This window comes from Narcine bancroftii, chromosome 13 (assembly GCF_036971445.1).
Source record: "Narcine bancroftii isolate sNarBan1 chromosome 13, sNarBan1.hap1, whole genome shotgun sequence".
Lineage (NCBI taxonomy): Eukaryota > Metazoa > Chordata > Chondrichthyes > Torpediniformes > Narcinidae > Narcine > Narcine bancroftii.
Genome location: NC_091481.1, coordinates 13,745,092 through 13,766,709, shown reverse-complemented (window position 1 = coordinate 13,766,709; position 21,618 = coordinate 13,745,092). Strand labels below are relative to the sequence as shown.

The window sequence follows — 21,618 nt, the reverse complement described above, 5'->3', positions numbered from 1 at the left end:
TTGTAGATTACTAAATTCAAATGGTCTGACAAGATTAAATATTTAGGAGTTATAGTTAATAAAGATTACCATGACATATATTTTGATTTATATGCCTTTGTTGAATAAAATTAAAATTGATTTACAGAAATGGAAAGATCTGCCATTAATTTTAATTGGGAGAGTAAATTGCATAAAAATAAATATTTATCCTCGTATACAATATCTTTTTCAATCTATTCCATATGGGATTCTGAAGAAATTTTTTAAAAGAATTAAATAAAGCAATTCGAATATTTTTATGGAAGGGTAAATTATCTAGGGTCTCTATACATAAAGTAACATGGCGGTATGAATGGGGAGGACTTCAGTTAACAAATTTTCAAAATTATTATGAGGCGGCTCAGTTGAAATTTATTAATAGGTTGTTTGATATTCAACAATGAGTTAGATCAAATTCCTGAAAAAGAAATGAATCAATTTATTTACAAATATATAATGTTGTTACAAAAATATAATTTACCAGTATTAAGACACATATTGGATATTTGGTCTAAGAAGGATCAGCTTATAGGTTCTAAAGGGAAAATTTCGATTAAATCACCATTGTATCAGAATAAACTAATTCCATTTTCTTTAAATAATCCTTATTTGAAAAATTGGAAATTGAAAGGAATTAGTATTATACAGGATTGTTTTGAGGTGGGTAAATTTTCTAAATTTCAGAGATTACAAGAGAAATTTGGTATTTCTGCAAATTGTATTTTAGCCTATTATCAAGTTCGAGATTTTTGTGAATACAATTTGGTAAGGAATTAATTTTACCAAGTCAATCTAAGTTTGAGATTATAATGGTTGGCAAGGACACAAAAGGATTTATATCGGGTATGTACAGATTGTTGCAAGAAAAGATGGATAAAGTTGGGATAGATAAAATAAGAGAAATGGGAGAAAGATTTAGATTTTGAATTGTCTTGGGAGGAATGGTCAAATATGTGTATGGACGGTGTTACAAAACTAATTAATGTGAGATATTGTATGGTTAATTATAATTTTATTCATCAATTATATTTGATTCCTGAGAAACTGAAGAAATATGGATTTAGACCAATAGATTTGTGTTTTGGATGTGGAGAAAAGATAGGTACTTTTGTACATTGTGTATGGACATGCAAGAAAGTTAAATTTTTTGGGGAAAAAGTTATTAAATTTCTGAGAGATTTATTTACAATTGATTTGCAAATGGATTCAATGATGTGTTTACTTGGATATATAAACGCTGTTACTTTGGGATTGGTTGATAAGTCACAGTTGGCATTTCTGCGGTTAGGGCTAGCAGTTGCAAGAAAATGCATAGCGACAACTTGGAAAAATGATGTGAAATTGAACATACAAAGATGGCATAATGAATTGCAATCCTGTTTATATTTGGAAAAAATAACTTATAATTTGTGAAATAATTATTCTTTCTTTATTAAAATGTGGAGTTTATATTTGGCTTGTATGAGTATTGATCTTAAGTAGGAGTTAAGTAAAGAGTTGGCACGTTGATTAATACAAAATTATCTTTAAGGCTCCGAGGGGTAAGGGAGGGAGTTAAGATGTAGTAGTTAGTAGGGGGGGGGGGGTTGGGGTGTTATTATCACTATCAGTTTTATTTTTTATGCTTTTTCTTCTTTTTATATATCTGTATTTGTATTTGGTATTTTCTTTTTTTGTAATATTTTGTAAAATTCTTAAATAAAATTTTCAAAAAAAAACTGTAATGACTTCACTTCCTCCTTCAACAAAGAAGCACGGCATGTTCATCATTTCCTAATCATTATAACATCAGAGTTATATGACATGCTTGTGGATTTTTTTTCACATTTTCATTAACATCTTTGTATCTATTTCATAATGGTTGTGGGCTGGGCAAAATATTCTGTGGTTTAACCAACGCTTGTTATGGTCAACATACTCCTTGTTTTGTTTCCTTTATGTACTCATTTTCTCTTTTAGAGATTTCTCTCTCCTCAGTGGGCAAAATTTAACCTGAAAATTGTTGTCTGTATAATTCACTCCAGTTAAAACTCTATATAAGATCAGTAAGTATATTTACAATCCAATGATTAAATATTCATTATGTATTTGGTTTCAATTTCAAAGATTTTTTGGACTAAAAACATTTTGCCTTGGCCAATATTATGTATCTTTTTTTTTTACATCATCTACTCTTGACCAAACCTTCCTTATTTGGAAGATTAAAGGAGTTATCTCTTTTGTAGATTTATTTGCTGATGGTGGTTTAATGTCTTTTGAACAACTTTCTACCAAATCAAATTTACCATACACAATTTATTTTTACATATCTACAGATTAAAAATTTCCTGAATACAGTAGTGACTAATTATCTAACAATACAACAACCAGATTTACTTGACACTTTGTTCCAGTTAAACCCCTTTTAGAAGGGCTTAATTGATACTATTTATACTTTTGTATTAAATTTGAGATCAGTCCCCATGGATAAGATTCGACAAATATGGGAATTGAAACTTCAACTAACATCATGTCCTGAAACATGGGGAATAATTACTGGACTAGTTAATACTTCTTCACTTTGTGCATGTCATTCTTTAATACTGTTTAAAATATTTCATAGAACTTATATGTCTAAAAATAAACTAGGTAGCATCTTTCCTAATATGAGCTCTATTTGTGATAGATGCAATACTAATGAGGCTTCATTGACTTATATGTTTTGGTCATGTCCCGTGTTAGAAAAAATTTGGAAAGATATTTTTAAAACCTAATCCCTTAAATGGTCTTTTTGGAATTAGATATAGGTTGTTAACATACATCTGCATATCGAATTATAGCTTTTTCTACACTATTAGCTTGAAGAGACATTTTACTTAAATGGAAAGACCATGATTCTCTACATTATTTCAATGGCTTTCACATATTATGTCTTTTTTAAATCTTATAAAAATCAGAAGTTGTACTTTAGATATAACTATTACATTTGAAGAAACATGGAAACCATTTATTGATTACTTTCATGGGATATAATTGCCATTATCCTATGAATTAAGTGTTACTTTCCAGATGTAATATGATTCTTGCCATTTTTGTTATCTTTAGGTGTGGTCTAGAATTATGTTTTAAACTATTTGACAGATCCTTGGGATAGGCTGCTCAGTTTAAAAAAAAAATAATTTTATGTTTTTTTTTAGTAGATTAGTTGGGGCTTTTTATATATATTATAAATATTTATTTATCTCTGTTTTCTTTGTTAGGAGAATTATTTCTAATATGTCACATTTTGGAATTTATATATGATATTTATACTAGTCGGACACACCATTTTAACTGTTATTATTCTCCTTATGCTGTGTATATTATGAAATGTTAAAAGGTTGAAAAAGAAAGAAAGCTGCCCCAAAACTGTTCTTTCAAATCTCTCTTAGAGTAAACTCTTTGGTCTTGGACATGTCTTTGTGTTCTATCCTAGCGACTCTGACCCATATTGAATGGCCCTAACAATGGACCAATGCTGTCAATTATATTGTTACTGAAGACCCCACTTCATGCAACAACTTGCTACAGAAAACACTTAGTGTTCATTGTACACTTCAGCATCAGCAATTTCCAAAGTGGTCCAGTCAGGTCTTCTGATGTCAGCCCTCTGTTCCTTTAAAAATGTGAATATTTCAAGCAATATTTCCTCCTATTGCAGTTTTAAACACCAATTTCAGTATTGAAGGGCAAATTCTGTGCAAATTCTTGCTGTTCAGTCTCCCATACTGGAAACAGATCAGACAAACTAGCATGAATCACTCTTAATCCTCCTAGTAAATACAATTTCATCTTGAAATTATTCCAGTCTACTCCAAGTAAAAGATCTTTACATGATTAGTGCCTAAAAATAGGGTGTCAGTTAATCCAAATTGTGGGCTAAAGTCTTTTTACCATTGACAAGGTGCAAGCCTGAAGTGTGAATGATGTTTTTCCCTTGCTTTGATAAATTCTGCTCCAACATTAGTCAAAAATGTCAACATCATCCATGATCAGGCAATCCATTTGATTGGCTTGAGCTCTACCAGCTACAGAATGCACTCCTTACAATTCTGGGTCGCAGTAGATGTGTTGTGTACCAACTATAAAATGTCTTGCCACATATTTACATTTTGCAATACAGGTAACCTCTAACGTCTGAAGGACAAGAGCAACAGACACTTGGAAATGTCATCACCTGCAATTCTTGAAATCACCCCATTTTCTGCTGTTTCGTAATTATTGCCAAGTCAAAATCCTGCAGCTCCCCACTTGTGTTGCCTCCCACACCCCAACTGTGAGAGTATCTTCATCACTCTTGGAACTCGTAATGAAGCTGGGCATCACTATTTTCTCACGGCAATTAGGATAATTAATAAATGCAGGCATACATCTAATTCACTCCTACAAACTATTTAAATGGTTCAACATCACCAAAAAAAAACAGATAATCAGATTCAGATAATGATTGTTTATTGGAACTGTCACTGGCAAGTTCTTCTATGATTCTTACCACTGATCATAAAGATATTTTTCTCAAACATTTTTTATATACATCAGTCTGCAGAACTGCTCAAAAGAGCATCTTGCAAGTATCGCTCCTCTAAATTTTGAAAAGGCACATTAATTTGGAGGCTTGGATATAAACAGAGGACATCAGAGATGAAGTCATAAGCCAGGAATTCATTTCAGTTGCAGAGATCTATGAGAGTTTGTTGCCATTATAAAACTTCATTTGATAATTTTGTAAAAGATATGAGGGACTTGTAAGACTCCTTGATTTCCAGTATTTTAGAGGCAAAAAGAAAATTGAATATTTAAATCTAGACTTATTTACCATGGCCTAAAGCATGTAGTCAGTAATGAAGCAGACAGTGAAGGGTACTTCATATTGAAGGCTAAACAGTGTGCATGGATGACGGCGAATCAATTTCCACATTAATACAATGTTATTAAAATAATAATGTCAGTAAATTCATCAATCTCATTAGACTGAAATAAAAATGTTTGAACTACAAATGAATTTTTTTCCTTCACCTCAAAATGTTATTTTTCTTTCTCTTTCCATTGATGCTTTTTGACCTGTTTTCCCAGCATTTTCGGCTTTTATTATGTATCAGTGCCTTCAGTTCATTGAAATGAGTCACCAGCAAAGCTGCACGAATCTGAGTGAGCGACTGGCTATAAATGTTTTCCTTGCTCCAAAATGGAACATGTCTGATTGTAAAAGTGGTATTGCTGTGTGGTCAAATTAGCCATTATTATCAATGTTTCCAGAAAAGTGACCATTGAAATAAACTGTACAGTTGGGGCATTATAAATGACACCATCTATTCAAAGGTCACTGAGTCCCATCAACTTATTACTGAAGATCAAGAATGGCAACAATAATTTTAACAGTCACCCAGCAGACTCATGGCTCCCTTGCAAGGCCGTTTTGTAGGATTCCGTCTTTAGCGTTTGTTTCACAAAACAGACTTTACTCAAAGCCTTTGCTCCAGTTGATAGTTTAACATGTTCAATTTTGAAATTGATTAATTCATCAGGGCTGAAGGCAGTAGGTTTTAAAAAAATCTGTCCAATTATAAATGTAAGAGAATGTTTCGGATAGAATTCTCTGGCATTTCAAGGGTTTTTTAAATTCTTCTTGATTTCAAGTTAGTTTCTCAGTAAAAAGCCAGTGCTTAGCTGATGCACTGCCATCTGATGTTCTATCTGTCTCTTCCATTTCAGACACTGTGCCTTCGATTATGAATCATTGCCACAATGTGAGTGAGATCAAGACTCTTCATCATCACCTCACAAAACTCGTCATCTTTCTTGGCTCCTTCCACAAACTCGAAAAGAGAAAGCTCCCCTGTAAACAGCATTGGAAAGTGAGAGTTTGAACAATATTAACAAAAGAGAGTGCTGTGGACCACAGTATTGCGAAGGATGAGTTAGAGCAGTATTAGCCCTGCAAAGGTAAGTGAAATAGAGACAGGATCAACACATAGGTACTAAAAGCTAAAGATAGATTAACACTCAGAGGTGGAATTTAAGAGATATGAACAGTATGAGCACTAGTTAGAGATAGATTAATAATACTTAGTTTGCACTGAGGAAGTGAGAATGTTTAAGGGTCAGAGATAAATTGGCAATATCAGCGAATGAGAGAGAGAAAAAAAAAGTTCTGGGGAAGTATCCTGTTTAGGAATGAACAGAATCATTTCAGACCAAATCTCATCACAGCCTTGGTTCAATTCTGTAGGTGAGACAAGAGTGCCTGATATCAAAGCAGTGTTTGATCGAGGATGGCATCAAATAAGACCAGGTAAAACTGAAGCCAATGGTCATCAATAGGAAAACACCAGATAATGAGGAACTATACCCCATACAAAGAAGATGTTGGTGGTTGATGGAGAGCAATCACAGGGCATCAGTTCATTCAGGACAGTGCCCAAAATCCAATCATCTTCTATTGTTTCATCAATCACCTTCCTTCCATGCTAAAGATACCTAGACAACCTTCCAGCATAGGCTAACAAGTGGCAAGTAATGCTCATACTATAAAACTGCCAGGCAATGAACATCTCAAGTCAGAGCCAGACCAACCAGAGTCTAGGCATCCTGTGCCACGTGGCTCACCTTATGAAACCCCAAAGCCTTTCCACCATCTACAAGGCAAACCCAGGAGGATGATAAATTGCACTTCTTAGTTTCAACACTAGATGTTGCTGTCGTTTGAACACTACTAAGACTGACAGTTGCAATGTTACTCTCTGATGAAAACATTTACCTCAGTTAAAAAAAGTTTACTTCATTTAAAAAAAACTTTTACCTCTGTTTAAAAAAAATGATGACTTCAGTAGATTAAACATCGTAGAACCAAAAAGACGGAAAATAGCAAGGGAAAGCCAAAAATTTCAGATATGGTGGGAAAATGAATACTTTTTCACAGAAGTCAAGATGTGTGTTTGTTTGATTTGCAAGGAATCTGTTAATTTTAATAGCCCATCTTTAATAGCATGTCTACAGATTTGCATATTGCATTATAATCATTAAGGTGCACACTTGGGCCATGAACTGTATTCACTGAGAGTTGTGGAGGAATGTTGAAGATTGCCTTGTCCCTTTCTTGATCTTTTCTCCTGTCTTATTTTGCACTCAGCTTTTCATTTTCCACTGCTTTTCGAATGAAAGTTTTAAAGAGTTTTATTCTATCAATTTAAATTCAATTTAAGAGAAGCAGATACAGAAATGCCTACCGTAATATGTGAGCATATCAATAAATTACTGTAATGTAAACAGTTAAACTGTTTAATAGTGTCGTATAATTATTTTGATAGAAAATTAATTTTAGATGGTACGTGGGTCTAAATCATTTTTCTTGCAATGTAACTGGTTGAAAACTGCCTTGTTTAATGTTGTTTGGCCCATGACTCCTTATATTTTTCATATGGCCCACAAGGAAAAATGTTTGCCCACCCCTGGTTAACATCAATAAATGCACTAGTTATTCAACAAGGGTACTCTGATAACGTCTCTCAAGCCCACAACCCAGAAACATGAAGTCAACAGGCACATGGGAGAATTATTACTTTACTTTTTTAAGTCACATGCCCACCTGATCTGCAACTATATCACCATTCCATCAAAAGTGCTAGACCTTAATCCTGAAACTTCATATCAACAGTAATCTAAGAGTATTTTTATCAGAATTGCCAGTATTCAGGAAGGTGGCTCATCACTACCACCCCAAAGTCAATTAGAAATGAGCAATAAATGTTAACCTCACGATGACACTCAAATTTCACCAAAATAAAATTAAAATCAGGTACATAATAGAATATTCTATTTCCTTTGAATGTTCTTTTCTTTCACTGTCATCTAATAGCACTGACACCCTTGTACTGAAGAATGTAAAGATTAATAACTTTCTTCTGCCAGATGACTTCTCAATGAGCTTACTGTTGTGTTTCTAGCACTTAAATAACTACCCTGGTATTCACTATCAAATGACACACAGTCCAAGAGGATGAACAGTGGCTGTGGATTTGTTTCGAAGCAAAATTCCAAGATATTGAGGAGATCTGAAAGGAACACACTACTCACCATCTCCATTGATATCAATTTTGTCAAAGACTCGGTTTGTGAAATCCTCAGCTGATTGGTCCTGCTGAGAGCCATTAATAGCACGTATTGCCTGCAGAAAAGATACAAATCAAAGAGTCACACAAGTTGTGTGACTGTGACTGGGAGGAAAACACAATGAGAGATAGCATTTATGAAAAAAGTGGTGAAATCTGTTTGAACTGAAATGGTGTAGGTCAAAAAGGATGGGTAATGTTTAATTATTCATAGAGCTATACAGCATGGAACAGGCCCTTCACCGAACTCATTTCTGCCAACCAAGGTGCCTAGTTCCATTGGCGTATGTTAGGCCTATATCCCTCTTAACCTTTGGTATCCATGAACCTTTCCAAATATCTCTTAAATGACAGAATTGTACCAATCTCTGCAGCTTCCTCTGACAGGTTCCACCCTCAGTATGAAAAAAATACCCTTTAATCCTGAGCCCCCTAATTTTAGACTCCTCTTCCCAGTGGAAAAGACTGAATATTCATGTTTATCTATATCTCTCATGATTTATATGCCTTTATAAGTTCATCCCTCAGCCCTTTGTGCTCCAGGGAAAAATGTCCTAGCCTATCCAGATTCTCCTCATAATTCAAGCCCTCCAGTCTTGGTAACATCTTTGTAATTTTTTTCATCTTATCCAAGTTAATGGCATTATCCTATTACAAGGCAACAAAAACTGCACACTGTACTTCAAATGAGGCTTTACAGCATTTTATACAGCTATAACATGATATCCAACTCCTGTATTCAATGCCATGACTGATGAAGCCAAGTATGCCAAATGCCTTCTTCACCACCCTGTTTATGTGTGATGCTACTTTCAAGGAGATACATAGGTTCCGATAGCTCAGTCTCGTAAACCATGGACCGTGAGTTTGTTCCTTGCTGGAGCCTCATTCCTGTGAGGGGCGCTGGACAAAGTGGCGATTCTTTGTCTTCCTTACGGTAGACAAAGTTAAAGAATTTAATGTATGTAACATTCTAAATGTAATATTATGTGACAATAAGGCCTCAAGGCCTCTCTGTTGTACAACCCTCCCCAGGCCCTCACCATTTACTGTGGGCTTCAAGTAAAGTTTAGAGACAAAACAAAACTTTCTTTGTCCCTGCAGAAAATGGTAAGAAGAGGCACAGATCAAGAATTCCAGTATTTGCATTACCACTGGAAGAAGGAAGTTATCGTTAGGAAAAAAATATTCTTTTATACAGAGGGTGATTTTAAATGGGATTGTTTTAGTACAAATGGATGTTGAGACTGAGGCTAGAACATAATTCAAACAGAAGTGATTAAAAATGTAATAAAGCAAGAAAATAGCAATAATAATAATAATAAAGGGAATTAGGAATAGATCAATATAAATAAAGAACTGGCATTAGCTTGTGCATGGTGAACAGAATAGCTTCCTTTTGCCCCATAATTTCTATGATTCTAGTTAATCAATCAAAGATATGTACATTATTTAAGGAATCAATATATATAAATGCGCTTTCAAAGTTTTACCTCATCAGTTTAAGTCATAGAGTGATAAAGGGCCAATAGCCAAAACAACCATGATTATTTACCTATAATCTATGATATACATACAATCTGCAATTTACATACAATCCATTCATTCATTTTCATCAATCTACTTATCTTTAAAAGAAGAATATCTCCCCTTGCTTAGAGTCAAACTAAGCATACACATCCTATCATGACGAAGGATTCTGGGCCAAAACATTGACAATTCATTTTCTCACTGATGCCGCTCAACCTGCTGAATTCATCCAGCAGATTGTTTGTTGCTCCAGATTCCAGTGCCTTCATTCTTTCATGTGTCTCCATATACATCCCTCAATTTATAAATTTGACTGGTTCTTTTTATTCATTTATTTAAATGATTTGGACATCACTTGCAAGGCTGGTGTTTACTGCCCACCCATAAATGCTTTAGAGAAGGTTTTGGTAAGCTACCATACCACCGTGATCTGCCATAGTCCTTCTGGTGCACTTCCACACCACTATTGTGCAGAAGTTTCCAGGATTTAGATCCAAGGATGATGAAAGAGTTCCAAATCTCAGTTGTGTGCCACTTGGAGGGAAACCTGCAGGTGTTGGTGCTCCCATATGTCTTCTGCTCCTGTCATTTTTTATGGTAGAGGTCACAAATTAAGGAACTGTTGACAGTGTAACCTGGGTGTGTAACTGTAGAACATTTTTTTAGACATTACACATTGCATCTAATGTATACCACTGGCAGAGGGAAAAATATTCAGAACAGTTGACAGGGCATCAATCAAGCAAGCTGCTTTGTTCTGGATGAGAGTCTTCATGTGGGCAGTTAACTTCCAGGTTTAGTCAGTGGTGAAGAAGGTGAGTGGAATGTTGGCATTCATATCTGGTGGAATAGTATACAAGAACAGGGATGTGATGTTGATACTTTATAAGGCACTGGTGAGATCTCACGGAGTATGAGTAAAGTTTTGGGCTCCTTATTTAAGAAAGGATGTGCTGGCATTAATGAGGGTTCAGAGAAGATTCACAACAATAATTTCTGGAATGAAGGCATTAGCATAAGAGGAACATTTGCCACCTCTTGGACTGTACTCTTTGGCATTCAAAGGAATGAAAGGGTACCTCATAGAAGCATTTCGAATGTTGAAAGGCTTGGACAGAATAGATGTGGCAAAGCAGTATCCCATGGTGGGGAAGTCTAGCACAAGAGGGCACACCTTTGTGATTGAAGGGCATCCATTTAAAACAGAGAAGAGGAGGAATTTCTTTAGCCAGAGAGTGGTGAACGTCTGGAATTTGTGACCACAGGCAGCTGTGGAGGCCAGGTCGTTGGGTGTATTTAAGGCAGAGATTGATGGGCATCTGAATAGTAAGGGTATAAGTTATGGGGAGAGGTGGGGGAGTTGAGCTGAGTGGGCGAATGGATCAGCTCATGATGGAATAGAGGAGCAGACTCGACAGGCCAAAAGGCTTACTTCTTTTCCTATATCTGATGGTCTTGTGGAGGTCACTGAGAGTTGTTCAACGTGCATTCATACTATTTCATCATTCTAATCTGGAGAGCAGTGTGAAAGTTTAAATTTCCACAACTATCTTGTCTGAACTTCCTCCCTTCTTGCCTTCTGTAAGAATTCCATTTTAATCTCCCAGATCCTTTGTCTCCATTGTATCTTCTCTACTGATGACAGTTTCCTCACAAGGGCCTCTTCCTTTTGACCACATCTCAAGGAGCCACTGACTGCACCTGGTAATGGTGATGTCACTGAATGTCAAGGGTAAGTAATTACATTCTGATTGGGCATGTTTCACCATGCCCCTCCCACCCTGGCTCTATTGAAATCAACAATTTCAAGTAGTTCACATCTCTATTTAAATTTAATGAAAACAATTTTAAATTTACAATACAGTAACACACCCTTTCTGCCCACCAGCCCATGCCATCCAATTATACCCAATTGAGCTACAACACCTGGTACATTTTCAACTGTGGGAGGAAACCTGTGCTGTATGACTGCAGTTAATAATTAGTTTATCTTCAAGTCTTAAATAACATAATTCTGCCATTTATACAGCACATTATACTTTCATAAATGTCTCAAAATGATTCACACCTTGGGTTATTTATTCTCTTCCTCTTGAATAGTGGTTAAGAAAATGCAGTGGTCTTTAAGGACCTACAATTTCAAATAGCCTGTGTTGTACTTGAGGATTTTGATATTGATCATCAGATCAAGCAGAAAAGCCCTCAGTTTTAATATGTATTCTCTAATGAATAGTTCTCAGTGCTGTACCAGCACGTTAGCCTAGATTACAGGCTCACTTCCTGGAACATGATTTGCAATTCAATTCTCAACTTCCTGTTGGGGAGACCTGAGGCAGTCCGAATCGGTAATAGCACCTCCATCAAACTGAACTCAGGGGCCCTCCAAGGGCTGCTGTTCATTATGCTGACCCACAACTGTGCAGCTAAACACAGTTCGAACCACATCATCAAGATCACTGATGGCACGGCCGCGGTGGGCCTGATCAGTAAGAATGACGAGTCAGCGAACAGAGATAAGGTGCAGTGGACTCGTGCAAAGCCAACAACCCATAACTGAACATTAAAAAAAAACAAAAAAAATGAGATGGTTGTTAACTTCGGGGATGGGAGGGGGGGGAGGGGAAGGTGGAACAATGCTCCGCTGACCATTGACAGCTTCACTGTTGAGGTTGTTAAGAATATCAAGTTCTTTGGAGTGCACTTGGTGGAGAATCTCACCTGGTCCCTTAACACCAGCTTCATAGCCAAGAAAGCCCAGCAGCTCCTCTATTTCCTGCAAAGGCTGAGGAAAGTTCTTCTCCCACCCTCACTACATTCTACAGAGGATGTACTGAGAGCAACCTCATCACTGCCTAATGTGGAAATTGTACCTCTTCAGACTGCATGACTCTGCAGAGGATACTGAAGTCAGTGAAAAAGATCATTGGGGGCTCTCTTCCTTCCATAAAGGACATCTACAACACTCGATGCAGGTGAAAGGCAATAAACATTGTGAAGGACTCCATACACCCCTCATGTAAACTATTCTCCCTTCTGCCATTTGATAGGAGGTACCATAGTACTCAGATCATTACATCCAAATTAGGCAACAGTCTATTCCCCCAAGCCATCAGGCTCCTGAATTCTCAGAACATATGTGGATTGTGTATCATGGACTTTTAATGTATATGTCTTAATATTTTAATATTTCTATGTGTTTAATTTCTATTCTAACATATTTATGTAAATATGCTCTGTGGTCCTGGAGAAACGCTATCTCGACTTTACCATGCAAGCATGGTATGAATGATAAATAAAGGTGACGACTTGACTTGACCTTCTGACAAGAAGGAGAAGTGTTATTGACCATGTTAAAATAATACTGTACTTCACTTAGTTAAAATATTTATAGAATATCCACTTTCACTTGTTAATTTTTACTTAATCTTTTATTATTCTGGTCTCAGATAACTCATATCTGAGGCAGAGATCATCTAACACAAACCAATTGTAACAAGGGTCCATAAATACAATAAATCAGTTGAATTATTTCATTTGCAGAGGGGTTAGAATATGGAACTTATTACCTTGCAAAGTAGTTTAGGCAACTAGATTTTAATCTTTCAGAAGGAAACCAGATAGGTAAATGAGAGAAAAGTGATTAAAACAGTTATACTGGAAGGTTTTAATGACGAGGTGTAATTGGAGGTTACATCTATGGAGTTTAAACACTTACATAGACTGGTTTCTTTCGGTGATGGATAATCTCTGTAATCCATGTTAATAAATCATTAACATGGGAAAAGATCATCCTTATAACCCCTGCACCTTTGGTACAGGAGTCAGTTCAATAGGAATATTTTTTTCTCTAGAAATGGCAGTAGTTTCTCACCTTAATAATACTCAGCAATTCCCGTCTGTCAATACAGCCATTGCCATCCACATCATAGAGCTTAAAGTACCAGCGTAGTTTTTGTTCCATCTTGCCTCGGAGAACTAAGCTAAGGGCAGCCACATACTCCATGAAATCAATGTATCCATCCTGCAATTGATGAAATCATAGATATTACCCCAAATTCCCATTGGCCTGAATTTCCAAAAAGGTTCTTGCCAAAATAACTGAATACTGCAAAAATTCCAATGTTTTACGCCTGATTTGGGATTGGGTGATGCAAAGACCTTTTGATGAAACTGACCTTTATATGACCTGGACAGAAGTAAAACATAAAAGTCTGCAAACACCGTAGTTGAAGGAAAAACACAATGCTGGAGAAACTCAGCAGGTCAAACAGTGTACTTTGTATAGCAAAGATAATCAACATTTTGGGCTTGAGCCCTTCATCAAGGTATGAAAAAATGTGGGCAGGCACCAGAGCAAATGATAGGGGTGTATGGGCACTGTCCCAAAGGTAGGAGGTAATAATAGGTGAATAAGGGAGGGAGGGAACACCAGCAAAAAAGGGGAGGAGGGAAGACACTGTGAATGGAGAGGGAAGGGAGTGGAAAGCTGGAGGTATATGATGGTGTTAACATCGTCCTCCATTTTCTGCTAGCTTACTCTCCATCTCCTTACCTTCCTTTCTTTCCTTCAGCTCTCCACACCTTTCCTCTCCATTCACAGGCCATCCCTCCTCTTCCTGCTTGTTGGTGTGTCCTCCTTCCCTTATCATGTCTTTCTACACCATCACCTCTTTCTACACTCTCCCCATCTCATCTATCTCACCCCGTCACTCTCTATCATCCATCTCACGAAGTCCTTCTGCTGCAGATCTCGATTTCCATTCTCTATGTCATTGTCTGTTAGGTTTTTTATATCCACATAGCTCAAAATTACTCAAATCTGGTGACTCTTTGGTCAACTTTGAATGTCACGCAAAACTTTTCACTGTATGTGATAACAATAAATAAATACTACCCCTTCCCTTCAACAAAATTAATAAAATATTTTGACTTTTTTCCATACCTTATTCATATCAAACGTTTTAAACATTTGTTCAATGTAGGCATTGGCTTCCTGGCTCAAGCCCCTAAGGCCGAAGAATTGCTTGAACTCGTGCAACGACAATTGTCCTGACGGGCATTCAGTCATGAACTTTTTGTACCACTGGTGGAGCTCCACGGCCTGTAAATCATCTACTGTGGTGCTCTGTGCATTTCCCATTACACTGTTGAAGCTAAATTGTGATTCTCACACACTTTTGAACAGGGCAAGTACCTTTGTCTCTGGGACTTTGAGCTAATTTAACTGAGGGTTAAACCTAGCTCTGGCCAATCAACCATGTTAATCCCTCCTGATATGGGTTTAAGATCTCAGGATATTTAAAAAAAGAAACGGTTTAAATGAAAGCACTGGATTGTTGCCAAGGAACAATTATCCCAGAGCAAACTGCCATGGTCACCAATCAGCTTCTCTTATCCAATAGGTCAGATTTACTTCCATATATTGTCTTTCTCTTTGTCAATCTATCTTTGATTCTTTCTTTTTCACTCATTTCCTCTTCTCATGCCACATAGATTTTCACTTCATTGAAATGCCATTGTTTCATTCTGATTTAAAAGTGTGACATATTTAGACCAACATCAGACCTAATCTAAAATATCTATTCTAGATCACAGTGAACCTCATAATTTCTGGGCTAAATGGAAATGTGACCTTTTTTTGCTTAACACATTTCAAAATGGAAGAGCTGGTATTGCAGCAAGTTAACCCAATAATTGAAGAAAGCAGATCTGTAACAAAACAATCCACTTTTGGGGAGAGGTGTGACCAGTTCTGCTCATTAACAAGATAAACTGTCAGGATGCTTGACACTTTGTTCTCAGAAAACCCTCCAAATCAACCATAAAACATTGTAAATGTTACTGGATAGGTACACAATGGAACAGCTATTATTTTTACAATTGTACATCCTTGTTAATGTATGTTCCTCTATGCACGTGGTTGTTTTGCCTTTCTCCCTACTTTTTAGTTCATTATCCCTTCATTTTATCTGTTCTTCATTCTGTCTCTCTATTGTTCAGGCTTCCCTCTCTTTACACAATCTTCCTTTCTCCCTCTGTAACAATCATATCTCTCTTTGGGGCAAAAGTCCACTCCAGTACAGTGTATATGCAATAATTACAATAATATAATAAAATTGGGCAGAATTGGCAGAGATTTACGAAAGGGAAATTATATCTAACTAGTCTGTAAGCATTTTTAAAGGTTGTAACAAGTAGAATAAATAGCATGAGTGTGGTTTATTTGAATTTTCAGAAAGCCTTTAATGAAATGTCAAGAGAACATAGAATTTAATATTGGGCATGGATTGATGAATAGGAAAGGGGATATAGATAGGTCAAATAAACAGTAAGAATATGGAAGATGGGATGCATTATGGAAAAATTTGCAGTAACCCACATTGGCAGAAAAAACATGTTAAAGCAGAACATTTCTAAATGTTGAGATTGCAAGAAATTAGTTTTCAGAGATTTGTGATTCCATACAGAAATCACTGTAAGTTAATATTGACACAGCAAATATATATACACTGATGTGAATTTTCGTATGGGATCACAAATAGAGGGTACATGATTGAGATAGAGGGAATGCAATTAAATTTGATCAGTTTGGTTGCTGAGAGATTAAGCAGATTAGGCCATAACTCTCTTGCGTTTAAGAGGATACAAGGTGATATCATCGAAACTGACAAACTTTTCACAAGAGCTTGGAAGTTGCAGGGATGATATTTCCCTTGGCTGGTATGTAGAAAACTGGGTTTCTCTTAGCTGGTATGTAAAAAACTCGGTTTCTAGGAGAAACTGTGCAAATGGCTAAAGTTAGCACACCATTCAATTTATTCAGAAAATCCATCAATCTTCTGTTGAAAATTCACTTGTCCCTTCAGTGGCCTTCTTAATTCTTCACGTACTTCCTCATGATCCCTTCATTGTTTCCCATTGCAGTCAGTAGAATCCAGACATTTCGCTGCCAAAAGGTTCAGTACAAGGGTAAATCATATTTCAGTCTGAAAATTAAATTATACAGAAGAATAACTAGTGGCTTTAAGAACCACCTGCCAAAAGTGATGCAGTTCCATGTTAGCCCACTGCATCATTTGTCCATGGATTCCATTGATCTTCTGCCTTAAAATCCACTTGAAAGAAGCAGCTAAGTGATTAGACCTGCGAGATTAACTTTTGGGGATTATAAATAGCAACCATATAAACTAGGCTACGCTGGGTCAATGTTACAGATAATCAGGTATTGAATAAACAGCTATGAATGGAAATGCGGTCACCTATTGTCAAGGTGTATTTTTTTTCTAAATGGAAGTTAACCATTTCCTCTCTTCCATCGAGTTACATGTGCTTTAAAACATAAATCTCCAGATTCAAGAACAGTTTCTGTACTATTGTTTTCAGACTCTTAAATGGATTTCTCACCAGCAAAAGAAACTCTTGCACTGTTTTTAACCCGATACACTGCAAGATGTTTTGAACTTCACTCTATATCCTGCACTATTCAACTTATTGTTACACCACACAATTGTTTATTTATTATGTGTTACTATTGCATGATTTGCTCTATGAGTTGACTTGCCTGGGTGGCATGCAAAACAAAGCTTTTTACTGTATCTAGGTAAACATACCAATACACATTTAAGTTTAATTTTTTTGTTTGATTCAGATGATCTGCTGTTAATGGCAACATTTGAAATTGCAAAATTTGGAATTAAGAGTGTAATTCACAAATCATTTAATGTCTGTTTCCTGTGAATTGAATCAGTGAACAATATAACTAGATCATTGTAGCATGAATAAAAGGTCTCATGAGGGACAAAAATGCTTTTATTAGCTTATAACTATGGGTAGGGTCTGGGTTTAGGCGGGAAACCAGGGTTATATGTGAGCAGATGGGAGCAGAGCCGGGAGATGGGGGCAGCCATCAGCATAATGCATTACCAATGAATCCCAGTTGTAATTTTCACTTATAACCTTGAAAACTTAATTGACATCATCCCAAATCCTATCTTTCCTCTGAACAATGAAAGTGATACACAGGAAGACAAATAAAAAGGTTTCACGGGACAAGTCTCGTGTTGTAGAAGTGTGGTACGTGAAAGAGCAAAATAAAATTTGCACACGGATGCTGAGGGTACTTTTATGATATTAAATTAGTATTTTGCATCTGTCTTCAATAAAGTGGTAACTATGAAGAAGATATCAGAGATACCAAATAGATTCAATATTGATAGGACAGCAACATTGGAAAAATTGGCTGAATGAGTTGAAATGTCAACAGGACAAGGATTTTGAAGAAATTATGGAACAATGACCAGCAACTTTTAAATCTGTTTGAATGTGGGAATGGTGTCAGAGCTCTGTGGAGTAGCAATCATTGCTCCCTTGATTAAAAGAGAAAGTAGGGATAAATCCATCAGACAAAGGTCTGTCAGTTTAACTTTCTTAGTGGATAGTTGTTAGAAATTTTGATGTGGTACAGGATTAATGAACACCTGGAAGCAGGGATCAGTTGAGAACACATTATGTTTGTTCAAATTTAATTTTCTTTGATGTAAGATTAGAGTTAATAAGGGTTATGCAGTTAATATGGTGTACATGGAATCTCCAAAGTTTTGGAAAGGATACCAGACGGCAGGCTTTTTAGTAAAGTTGAAGCATATACCGTACCATGAATAGAATTTTGGCTGGGGTACATTGTGTAGTTTTTATTTGATCTATCAATAAATGCTAATTCTGCCTCACCTGCAGAGAAAAAAAATCTCAGGGTTGTTTGTGATGCCATGTATGTGAAAATCTGAAATCTGAGGAGCAGAGAGCTATGGTAAATGGTTGGTGTTTGAACTGGAGAGAGGTGAATTATGTTCCTCAGGGATCAGTGTTAAGGCCAATGGTCTTTCTGATCCATATGGCCTATTCTTGGGGTTGTAAACTACAAAATAATGTTGCATAAAACACAAACCTTGGCGGGATTGTGAACCGTGAAGAGGACAGCAATTGTAGCAGACTCAAACAGATCGGTGGAATAGCCAGGCCACACAGTATTCTGTTCCTTCGCCTGCGAACTCTCTCGTTGCCATGGTACCTCTCCCGGAAGTACCGTCCGGCGGCCGAGTTTTGCTTCCGGGTGACGGTGCTGATGTGGCGGCTTGTTTGTTCCGAAATGGTGGAGTGAAAGTCAGGCGCTGACCCGAGGCTGGCGCGGTGACCGTTGCACGAGCTCGACGCAGTCTTCTCCACCGGCATCCTGCCAGGGACGGAGTGGACATTTGGTGGCAACCCAGAGGGAGGAGTCCGGGTAAAACTTGGGGAGCAGCAGAGGGCCCAGCAACAGATACCCGATCCTGGAGAGTTGGATTGGGTGAAGGGGTTGGGGCCGGTCGCCAAAGTCCAGGTTTTGGGGCGGTCTGGACACCAGAGTCTAGGTGTAGAAGAACGGGCCGGAGACCACAGTCTAGGTGTAGAAGAACGGGCCGGATGCCAGAGTCCAGGTGTAGAGGCGGGGGCCAGACCATAGAAGCCAGGTGTAGAGGCTGTCTGGATACCAGAATCTAGGTGTAGAAGAATGGGCCGGAGTCCAGGTGTAGAGGTGGGGGCCGGACCATAGAGGGCATGGGTAGAGACGGTCTGGACACCAGAGTCTAGGTGTAGAAGAACGGGCCGGACACCAGAGTCTAGGTGTAGAAGAACAGGCCGGACACCAGAGTCTAGGTGTAGAAGAACGGGCCGGACACCAGAGTCTAGGTGTAGAAGAACGGGCCGGACACCAGAGTCTAGGTGTAGAAGAACAGGCCGGACACCAGAGTCTAGGTGTAGAAGAACGGGCCGGACACCAGAGTCTAGGTGTAGAAGAACGGGCCGGACACCAGAGTCTAGGTGTAGAAGAACGGGCCGGACACCAGAGTCTAGGTGTAGAAGAACGGGCCGGACACCAGAGTCTAGGTGTAGAAGAACGGGCCGGACACCAGAGTCTAGGTGTAGAAGAACGGGCCGGACACCAGAGTCTAGGTGTAGAAGAACGGGCCGGACACCAGAGTCTAGGTGTAGAAGAACGGGCCGGACACCAGAGTCTAGGTGTAGAAGAACGGGCCGGACACCAGAGTCTAGGTGTAGAAGAACGGGCCGGACACCAGAGTCTAGGTGTAGAAGAACGGGCCGGACACCAGAGTCTAGGTGTAGAAGAACGGGCCGGACACCAGAGTCTAGGTGTAGAAGAACGGGCCGGACACCAGAGTCTAGGTGTAGAAGAACGGACCGGACACCAGAGTCTAGGTGTAGAAGAACGGGCCGGACACCAGAGTCTAGGTGTAGAAGAACGGGCCGGACACCAGAGCGTCTGGGTGTAGAAGAACGGGCCGGACACCAGAGCGTCTGGGTGTAGAAGAACGGGCCGGACACCAGAGCGTCTGGGTGTAGAACAACGGGCCGGACACCAGAGCGTCTGGGTGTGGGGACGGGTCGGACGCCAGGACATTACAGGGAATATCGCCTGCACTGGACCTAGTTGGTTATCCAGGCACCACACTAGGGAAGTATTCCTTCAGATACCATAGCCCAGACACAAGTCTCCTGGGCATTAGTGGCTGGTGGTGGGAGACCATGTTGTTTTTCAGCTACAATACCAGAGCCAAGGCAGGTTCATTGTGATATCAGCCCCATATTCCAGAAGGATACGGATGTGGGGTGTTCTGGAGGTAGTAATCGGCAACACACTATGGAATGGCAGTGGGATTACATAGATACCAGAGTCTGGAAGGCGGAAAGGAGTAAACATCGGAGGAATGGGAAGGGAGGGGGGTAAGTTGCCTCAGTACAATGGCTTAGAGTTGAGTTGCGAGGATTCACACTGTATATGTTTTTCAGGGTAGAATGATTATGGTTGATTGCCTTTCAGAGAGTTAACTTGGGGTGGGACTACAATCGCAGACAGTCAGAAGGGACCCCAGATACCCAGAGGCTGCTGTTGGGGGATGTGAAAAAGAGGTATCAGAAGTTGGGAAGAGTGAAATGTGTCATTCTGATATTAGTGTCCCTCTGAGAATCAACCCCCCCCCTTTGGGTGATAACAAAAAGCAATTGGAAGGGTTATGGGTGGGATGTTGCAGGATCACATGGAAAGTTTGGGGGGGGGGGTGATTGGAGAGGTTAGTTTTTCAGTGGTGAATCATTCGGCCTCTGGAGCTGAGGAATAGTTGGAAAGGGGGGCACCCAGATCTCAAGTCTGCAGAGTGAGGCCAGAAGGCTTTCCAGAAAATGGAACCTCAGGGTGCGGAGGAGTGGGTCACCCAGATAGACAAATTTTGAGTATTAGGGTTTATGTTGGTGATGGAACGGGCCACCATGCCATGGAGGTGGGGAGGATTACCAGGATACAGAGCCTTGAGGATTGGGTTGGAGGTGGGTGAGGGCTTTTAGATTAAAAAAAAGTGATTGCAGACTGCTACATCCTTTGTACTCCAACTCCTGTTCTATATTTTGACTGGCATTGTTCCTGGATTTGTTGATCATTGCCATTTCTGACAATGATATTAATCCGATTTTTTGCCCTCAACTCACCTCATCCCAGGAAGCAGATGTCTTATCCAGAATTATCTAAATTAGAAATTGGGGTAATCTAACAAGACGGAGCAGAGAGAGGAAGGAAAGCGGTTTCCTGTTTAGGTAGTGGTTGTAGGAATGTGTTGAGCCCTACTATATTTCACTTGAGTCCAGGTACATTAGAGTGAAGAAACACACATAGTCACAGTGTCACAATACGAAGGACTGCAGACACCATGGTTGAAATAAAAACAATGCTGGAGAAACTCAGCAGGTCAAACAGTGTCCTCGTGGTTGCCATAGCGGTTAGCTCAATGCCTCAACAGTGCCAGCGGTTCGAATTCCAAGCTGTCTGTAAGGAATTTGTGCATTCTCCCTTTGTTGCGTGAGTTTTCCCTGGAGGATCTGGTTTCCTCCCACC

At 38.6% G+C, this 21,618-nt stretch overlaps 2 protein-coding genes across 14 annotated transcripts in view; one reads left to right on the top strand and one right to left on the bottom strand.

Annotated features, from left to right (window-relative positions):
• The window catches only part of guca1aa (guanylate cyclase activator 1Aa), a 59,842-nt gene extending 44,894 nt beyond the window's left edge, over positions 1–14,948 (bottom strand). For 4 of the 11 annotated variants that reach the window (XM_069908037.1, XM_069908041.1, XM_069908038.1 and 1 more), the window contains exons 1-3: positions 14,620–14,948; positions 13,549–13,698; positions 8,113–8,203 (exon numbers count right to left, since the gene is read on the bottom strand). In XM_069908037.1, the coding sequence (XP_069764138.1) occupies positions 8,113–8,203; positions 13,549–13,698; positions 14,620–14,817 (439 nt within the window). In that variant the 5' untranslated portion in view covers positions 14,818–14,948. The other 7 variants (XM_069908031.1, XM_069908033.1, XM_069908035.1 and 4 more) reach the window with 5 other exon arrangements.
• A 3,848-nt stretch (positions 14,949–18,796) lies between these two features.
• The window catches only part of LOC138748216 (golgin subfamily B member 1-like), an 85,439-nt gene continuing 82,617 nt past the window's right edge, over positions 18,797–21,618 (top strand). For all 3 annotated transcript variants that reach the window (XM_069908024.1, XM_069908026.1, XM_069908025.1), the window contains exon 1: positions 18,797–18,957. The gene's annotated coding sequence lies outside the window, so the exon portion shown is untranslated. The remainder of the gene's footprint in view (positions 18,958–21,618) is intronic.